This window comes from Gossypium hirsutum, chromosome D06 (assembly GCF_007990345.1).
Source record: "Gossypium hirsutum isolate 1008001.06 chromosome D06, Gossypium_hirsutum_v2.1, whole genome shotgun sequence".
Lineage (NCBI taxonomy): Eukaryota > Viridiplantae > Streptophyta > Magnoliopsida > Malvales > Malvaceae > Gossypium > Gossypium hirsutum.
In genome coordinates, this window is record NC_053442.1 from 10,057,655 (window position 1) to 10,066,652 (window position 8,998).

The 8,998-nt window shown below is 32.8% G+C and overlaps 1 protein-coding gene and 1 non-coding gene across 2 annotated transcripts; one reads left to right on the top strand and one right to left on the bottom strand.

Annotated features, from left to right (window-relative positions):
* Positions 1–556: 556 nt before the first annotated feature.
* LOC121218892 (small nucleolar RNA R71) lies at positions 557–661 on the top strand. The gene has a single exon (XR_005915374.1). It is a non-coding gene; the product is annotated as a small nucleolar RNA R71 (small nucleolar RNA).
* A 3,794-nt stretch (positions 662–4,455) lies between these two features.
* LOC107901225 (uncharacterized) lies at positions 4,456–8,088 on the bottom strand. The gene is made up of 6 exons (XM_016827146.2): positions 7,753–8,088; positions 7,511–7,643; positions 7,125–7,228; positions 6,499–6,643; positions 6,271–6,411; positions 4,456–6,165 (listed from the first exon to the last, which is right to left on the bottom strand). The coding sequence occupies exons 1-6, from the start codon at positions 7,791–7,793 to the stop codon at positions 4,720–4,722; spliced, it is 2,010 nt and encodes a 669-aa protein (XP_016682635.2). The 5' UTR covers positions 7,794–8,088; the 3' UTR covers positions 4,456–4,719.
* Positions 8,089–8,998: the final 910 nt, after the last annotated feature.

Sequence of the window (8,998 nt, forward strand, 5' to 3'; positions counted from 1 at the left end):
GCTTCAGTGTTATGAATTTAGTTTCAGAAACTGAAATGAATTTAACCAAGATCTAACTTCTTCTTTTACTGGTGAGGTTGCTAAAAGCTTGGGGGGATTGTGATATTTGATTCCCTTGACCACCCTAGGAAAAGCTTGGATGATTTCTCCATATTGGGTTATATGTATTATTTAAGGGTTATTCTAAGGTTTGGAATTATTACTCATAAACTTCAAATGTAAGCATTCTTGACTAATCATACCTACTCTAGTCACATCATATTGCATCATAAGAGTCACCTGCTTCCCTAAACTCAAACCATCTATTTTTCTACCAAGAGGTTCAACCTGACTTGCCAACATGGTAATTGAATCTACATCATAAACACCAGTTGCCTTGGTAAGCTTTGCTCTTGTGATTTTCCATTGATAATTATTTAGTGCTATCTCCTCAATAAACTCTTGAGATGCTTCAGGTGTTTTGTTATTTAGTGTTCCCTTAGCTACTGCATCAATTATTTACCTAATTGATGGATTTAAACAATTATAAAATGTTTGAACTTGTAGCCAGAAAAGTAAACCATGATGAGGGCATCTTCTTAAAAGATCCTTAAATCTCTCATGCGTTATAAAGTGTCTCAAGATCAAATTGGGCAAAAGAAGAGATATCATTCATCAACTTGGCTATCTTGGCTGGTGGAAAATACTTTAACAAGAACTTCTCTGTCATTTGAGCCTAAGTAGTGATAGAACCCCGTGAAAGTGAATTCAACCACTACTTTGCTTTATTCCTTAAAGAAAATGGGAACAACCTTAGACATATGGCATCATCAGAAGCACCATTGATATTGAAAGTATCACATATCTTTAATAAATTTGCTAGATGAGCATTTGGATCTTCATCTTGAAACCCATAAAACTGAACATACTATTGCACCATCTGAATTGTATTCGGTTTGATCTCAAAGTTATTTGCAGCAATATTCGATCTAATGATACTAGATTTAGCCTTAGTTAGAGTTGGCATGGTGTAGTCATACACAGTCAATAGATGATCAACCATTTCTTCAATAATGTCTTCTTCCTCTTGATTGTCTATAATAGTCCGATGTTGATCTTGTCTTGCTTCTTTAACCTTTCTTTGATTTTTGCAAGTAGTTCTTTCAATCACACTATAAAAAATTATTGGTTCCAATGGGTTGCCTCTAGTCATAAACTAAAAGAACCTCTCACAAACTAAATGAAAGCGAATTAATATATTAAAATTAAATTAAAAACAAAATAACATAAAATAAAATAAAAATGGTTAAATTAACATAAATAAGATTATCCTAATATGTCCCCCAGCAATGACGCCAAAAACTTGATGTCCACTAAACTAACTAATAAATTGACTAAGGCAAGTACACTTATCAATTAATAGTATAACTATGAAGAATGTAGATATCATTCCCTCGAGGACTACAATTACTAGTAATTATCACATTTCTATTATTTAACCTAATAATTCAAAGGATTGATTAAAAATAAAATAAACTATCTCAATTAACTAATGAATGCATCAGAGAATAAAACACAAAAACAATCAAGTATCAACTAAGTGACAAAATAATACCTAAATAAGAATCCACCTAAATTTAATCTATAATTCTCAATCTAATTTATGCAATTTCTTTTTTTTATTAGCTCTTTGATCTGTAGAAATTCCTAATTTATACTAATATCTCTTTCGAGCATAAGAGCAACTAACTCTAGGTTGATTAATTGAATTTTCTTTCTAATTAAAACCCCTATTATTGCATTAATTCACTATATGAACTCCCTATTAGATTTGACTCTAATCCGGTAGATTTATGTCGTCATATTTCTAGGATTGCATGCAACTCCGTTGAATTATGCAAGATCTAATCATAAGAAAGGTCTATTCAACCTCAGACTTATGCACATCAAACATGGATTAACACTCTAGAATTATCAACTTAAGAATAATTAAACATTCATAATTGAAAACAAAGAAACTAAGATTTTATTGCATAAAACAAGAAATCAAATAATAGAATTCATCCTAGGATTCATAATTGATTTTGTTTGCCGTTGTTCATGGATTTCCAATTGGAATAATTCTTCTTTCAAACGTCGTTATTTGTTAAGTATAATTTTGTTAATTTTTTTATTTTTTCTATTCCAGATAACAGAATAGCCAATCCTAAGAGATAAGAATATTCTATTGAATTGGCATTCGGTGTTGCCAGTAATAATGTTTGAATGATGGCTTCGTCAAATGACCAATCTAACAAACCAAACACACAGATTACTATGACACGACAAGCCCATACCACTTAACCAAACAGGTAGTAAGTTTTTAAGTGCAGACTTACATGTAAAAAAAAACTTTTAAAAATCAATTAAGTTATTGTCAATAATTAAAATAATCAATTAAATTTCTCTGTTAATGGTTTCCATCATTAATTACGTTGACTTGTTAAAATATATTAACGACTAAATCAGATGGTAACACGTGATAACTTATGGTTTAATCTAATATTTTTTCATAAAAATATTAAAAAATTATAAGGAATTAGAAAAATTTTGAAAATTTAAAAAAATATAAAAATTATTAAATCTTAAAAAAATATGAAAATTGATATAGAATCATAAAAAAAATTATAAAATTATAAAATATAAAAAATCTAATAAATTATTAATAAAACATATTTAAAATTTTATAAAACCTATTTAAAAACTATACAAATCATAAAAATTATAAAAATATTAAAAGTATGAAAATTGATATAAATTTATAAAAATTATTAAAAAAACATAAAGACTTGAATTGGATCAGATTAATCAATTGGATTAATTAGATTGAAATCAATAAGGGTATAGGTCTAAAGAAAAACATTAGATCGGTTGACCTAAGAACCAGAGGGTTCAAGCGATTTTTTATGTATTATTTAATTGAACGGGATGAATTAGTCAAACATGCAAATCGATGGCCTGATCGATTTGCCTATCGGTCCAGTGCTGAAAACATTGATTAGAATATTTCATTCTAATGTCACGGGGCTAGACCTTTCGTCTCGCAATCCGTGCGGCCTTAGGCGATCCGTTCGTCCAAACTCGCCCAAGTCAGCCTTAACTCCCAAAAGAGAGGATTCTTTTAGAACTCCTCCAAGGCACCAATTTATATAGCGGAAGCGATTGTGCCAAAAGAAGCCACAAGAGAACAACAGAAAGCTAAAGAAAGAAAGCACACAAAGTGTTTGAGTAAATGCTCAAGAATTCTATTACTCTTAAGAATTCAAGTTACAATGGATGATTTACAAATGAGGGGGAGGCTCTCTATTTATAGTTGAGCTCCCCCAAAACCGACGGTCAAGATACATGTACATCGACGGATGAGATTCACTATATCCCTTGATTTTAGGGATTTACAAGATTTACCATATCAAATCTAATCTAATCTTACAAGATATGATTCTATTTTATCTTCTAAGATTAGTTACCAAAATTGCCTAAGTTGCCATGTCTTCATCATTGGGCCAACCACGCTTCAATCTGATAGGCTTCTTTAGTAGCTCTCTGAATCGGGCCAGTTCTTGTGGGCTGAATGTCCCCCATCTAATCGATAGACCTCCATGGGGCGCTTCTTGCGGCATGGTCACGGGCTTTGCACTTTGGCCCGTGACACTAACATATGCTAATAATTAGATAATGAAATTTTGGTTTGATAAAAATATTAAAAAAATAAAAAAATCGGTTCAATTGTCTAGTTCCCAAGTCAACTGTTCTGATGACTTTCCCCATATCAATACCTTTGTCTATTTCGGGCCAATCGGTCCTATTCACAATTTTAAGATTTCTTAATAAAATTTATAAGTTTACATAAATATTAATATTTTAATATTCTTTTTTACAATTTTTTAATTATTTTAAAGAACTCTAATAAGTTTTTTTAAAAAAATTTAAATAAGTTTTACTAATTATATATCAATAAATTTTTTTAGATTTTTTTAATACTTATAATTTCTTAAAATTTTAATAAGCTTATATCAATTTTAATATTTAATATTTAATATTTTTATAATTTTTATGATTTTTTTATAATTTTAATGAAAATATTAGATTAAATAAAAAATTATCAGTTATCACCATTAGAATGATCCGTCAATTTATTTTAAAAATCAATGTGATTATTCATAAAAACTGTTAAAAGAGAATAACTTAATTGATTATTTTAATTAATGGTAATAACTTAATTGAGTGCGAATTTTTATTTATTTATTTTTTGCATTTTCTTAAGTATATTCTTTAGGTGTCGATCGAGCTAAATTTTTACTCGGTAAGCAAGACATGATTTTTAGGTAATTGAACCTAAAAATCCCTAAAAACGAGAATCGTGTACTCACTTTAAAAGTAAACCTCAATGGAACTCGAGTCATGCAGCATGAGCCCACAATTACCACCTTAATCATGTAAAATAAAAAGAATCAGCAAGTATATAAATGCTAGTTACAGCCGTTGGTCATAGAAGTAGTAATAAAAGTGCTATAAGCACATAAGAAAATATACTCAAACTACCAAGCAATAGCAATGGCAAGCGATGGACCAACAATATGCAGGCAGGGGTACTAGAAGACAGCAGCAGCGCCAACTCAGCTAAGCAAATAAATGAAGTTTTAAGATGGAAGCAACGCAATAGTGATTGGAGAAAAAAATGACACAGAAAGGTCCAAAGCTTTATCTCCCTTTCATTGCTGCAAAGTGAGCGGCCAAATCATCATAATCTGGTAACTTTGGATGCACATGCTGGGCTGCACTCGACCTATCAGACTCGAATGAGCTAGCACGAGCATAAACTTTGGTTCCTTTTGATTCAGCTGTTTGTGCAGGAGGGAGAGATATTGAACGGGCTGGACGGGAAATGGTCTCGGACATATCATCGGATGTATCCCTACTTGATTTCTGAGGAGCTTCACACACATCACTTCCCATATGATGTGCATGACGACTTTTAGACTTTCTTCTTATCTTTCCCTCTTCACCAGATGGCGGTTTCTTACTGTAATGTATCAACAGCTTGTCAATTATCCTTTCCTCCTCATTGTCTTTATGCTGCTCATCATCGAATAAAATTTGCAGACCTCGTTTTGAGTCATCTCTTTTCCTGCTTCTGTGTTTTCTCCTTGCAGATTCAGTATCTTCAGCATTATCAACTTCAGTAAGACCAGAAGTTGATTTCGAATGTCGCCTTCTCGATGATCTTCGTCTTGGTACAGGGGCATCACTTGCATCATGATTATAGTAATAATCTTTCTCACGATCACGATCATGACTATTCACTCTAACAGGCGGAATTATCTGCTCTTCTTTACCAGGATGATCTAACCCTTCCTTGTACTTATCTGTCCTATTAACCACATATGCCCTGTCATGTGTTGAAGGATCATCGGACACCCCATTGCTGTCAAAACCAGCAAGAGAAGATCCCACATTGGCATCATGCCTGTGATCCTTTGGTTTGGTACTTGGTTTAACATAAGGAGGAGGGATACCACTCTTAAAGTGGGACTTCCACTTCAGTTCATCTTCTTCATCAGTTTTTCTTGTAGCATTTGGAAAACCATACTGGTGACCAGAGTTATCAGCAGCGAATTCCTCACCCTTGGACCATGAAGCTGCATAACTAGGACTTAGATCATGCTTTCTCTGAAGTAGAACATCTTGGTTATATATTCTAGGCGTACCATTCTGCCTACCATCTTGTAGTTTGGCTCCACCATCAGCTCTTTCCATTATTTTTCCATGAGAAGAACTGCTCAATCTTGCTGTTTTGAAGGCAACATCATCCTTCCCATTCCAAAATTCAACCTTACCAGCAGAGACTTCCTGTTTTTGCCATGATGGAATGTTGAGATCATTCTTCCTTGCAGAAGCTTGCTCCCTGACATGATGTGGCTGGTACCCCTCAACAGCAAATTCCTGTTTAGGTGGAAATATGATCTCATCCCTTTTTGAGACATTATCCTCCTTGCAGTTGCCCCGTCTACGCTCACCCTTACCTACTTCGTGTTTTTCTTTAGACAAAACTTTAACTTTATCGTCTTGTGAACCAGCACTTCTTCCATCTTTTGATTTATGATTATGACCATTGACATGGGAAGACCCATAACTTTTAGGTTGGTCCTATGGAACAATTACAGAGATCACAAGAGTTCCACTGTGAGGACAAGGTATGGATAACCTCAAGAAGAATACTTAAAAAGTAAAGATCAAACAAATGAAGCATACCTGTGGAATCACGGTAGGTTTAGACATTCTTCGCTGAAAAGCTTCAGAGTCCCATTTTATGGAAAACTCTGATGCTATATCATGCATTACCTTGACTTTCTTCTCCATTGTGAAAGAATTTGAAGCTGAATTCTCGACAAGCTATCATCAAATTTTATAATGTTGGTCATAGAAAGCAGTGATGGGACCATAGATTAATCTCTTTTATAGCAGATTATCAGAAATTACCTGCTTATTGACAAATAATTCCAGGGAATTTCCATATCTTTCATGAAATATTTGCCTAAGATCACGTAACTCTGGCAAATCAGAGAATCTTGCAGCTGCAAACATCAGAGATGAAACAGCTTCCCTGCAATCTTCGGGGCAGTCACTGTGCATTGATTGACAAGAATAAGCAACTGTTTTTATCTGCTTATTAATGATAATTTCAAGGAAAAAAGTTCACAGCCCCTCCGCTATCTGTGCTAATATGCTCATATGTCTTCTACTCTTCCCCAGCATAAACTTAAAATTCTATAATTTTACCATTGCCTAAAAAACCTAGTTCCTTGCAACAACCCATCATCTTATGTCCCCTGAAAGCTGAAAAACCTTTAATGCTGAAGCATAGTTAGAATATACTATCTGGCATATGCTAATTTGCTCATATGTCTTCCCCAGCATAAACTTAAAATTTTATAATTTAGCCATTAGATGATAAAACCTAGTTCCTTGCTACTCTTCTGTATTTCGCAGCATAGTTGAATGCTAATCTTATTCAGACTTCCTTTTCAATTTCACCCTCATTCATTACAGAGACAATGTAAACATAAAGTCTACCAAAGTGAAATAAATAATACAGCCACATATACCTCAGTTTTTGCATAAGTGAAACATGCTTCGACACGAACTCGCAGCATTTCTCAACAAAATCGTAGCAAGAGGAAAGGACCAATTCAGCTATATATCCTTCCACCTGTTGCACCACCTCGCAAAAATTTAACACAAAATTCATTTTAATTTCATGTCCATAAATATTCATTTTATTAAAAAAAAAACTAACATTTTGAGATATTCAAACAAGCCAGTCAATATATATACAAATTTCAAACCTTCGTCTTCCGCTATTAAACATTCTAAAAATTAAAGGAAAAAAAATACATTTAAGTCGGTTTTTTGAATTTGACCTCTTTTCCTATAATTTCAACACCGAATAAAAGGACTAAAAATAGGAATAATAATTTTTAAAAGAAATTACCCTGCCATAAGCATTAATATCAAGGCCATTAGCGAGCAGATCAGCTATGTCTTTCTTCAAAAACTTAAGCGTCGCACTCCTCTTCCTCCTTATTACATCGATCCGACTCTTTATCAGTTTTATCAATGACTTACTGCAAGAAAAACGAGAGGAAAAAATTTATCGTCAATTTATTTATTTTTATAAAAGAAAGGAAAAAAGAGAACAAGAATAATGCATCTGTTGTAATAGAAAATATAAACCATTTGGAGGCAAAACCACGGCCTAAGATTCCGTCCAGCATCTCCGATGATTTCCTAATTCAACTCAGCAGAACAATTAAACTCAGTTAAGTCACAAAGGAGGCCGTAAACTCAAAATGCAAATCAAGAAAACGAAAGATCTGCCATTAACGAAGAAGAGAAAAGGCTCTTTGCTTAAAGCTTCTTCACTGCCGTTTCTCGGACACCCTTAATTTTATTTTTTTTCCTTGAGAAGCACTAATTTACAGGTATTTTCCAGCAGTGAACTAAAAACACGGGCACCATGTTGATTTACGATCATAGCCTTACTGTTTCCGTCGAATGAATGGAACTCTCAACCGGTCGATCATTTAAACGTTAGAAGGGTAATTTAGTAAAGTAGAAAAGCTATTGATTTGGTACGGATAAAGCGGTGGGTAAGGATTGATCTTGAGCGTCGGATGAGGGCTGTGGGTGGCGAAAGTGGACAGTGTGATGGGGGTGTTATCTTTTTCTCTTAGGTTAGGGGAATCGTGATTAGAGGGAATCTGATGAGCTGGATCGCATAATTAAGGTTATTAATAAAATGCTTAAAACTCATTAATTAATGTTTTATGATGACGAGTGACTTTTGGACAAATTTTCGGGGGTCTTCGTTTGTGTCCAAGGAGAATGAAACGGACGTTATTAACTGTTTTAACTGGAAGTATTTTATAATTCAATAGATATCAATACCTGCTTATTAACAATTTTTTATGAATTAAAAAGAAAAAAAGTAAAGTTTTAATAGTATCGTAATTAGCGCAATTCGAGTGGTGAATATCTTAATTATTAAATTAATATATGTGCTGATTTATAAAATTAAATATTTTATCACCATGTATAAAAGCATGGTTTTTAACCTACCTTTATCAATTGGATTCATAAAAATATGTTTGTAAACATGATTATTATTGTATTATCATAAAATTTTAAAAATATAATGAAGTTTTAGCTTGTTGCCGGCTCAAATCCGCTGTGATTGACAATAGTGATGGGGTAGATATATTATTACAACTAATTTAATTATTTTCTTACCCAACCAATCAACCTGCCAAATGTTGTTTATTTATTTATTTATTTATAGAGAATTGATTAAGAATTGTAATTCATGGATATTAGTTGAACGAGTGGTTTATACCATTACTATTTAAAGAAATGTAATTCTTTTATGAAATAAAAATAAAAGGTTAATATAATATTTGGTGGTTGGATTTCAATTTTTTAT

Bases quoted from the DNA above. Each gene is read 5' to 3' on its own strand.
- LOC107901225 (XM_016827146.2), bottom strand. From the start codon at position 7,793: ATGCTGGACGGAATCTTAGGCCGTGGTTTTGCCTCCAAATG. The intron at 7,644-7,752 runs GTTTATATTTTC...TTTTTCTTGCAG, and splicing joins CGTGGTTTTGCCTCCAAATG to TAAGTCATTGATAAAACTGA. The intron at 7,229-7,510 runs GTAATTTCTTTT...GTGGTGCAACAG, and splicing joins ATATTAATGCTTATGGCAGG to GTGGAAGGATATATAGCTGA.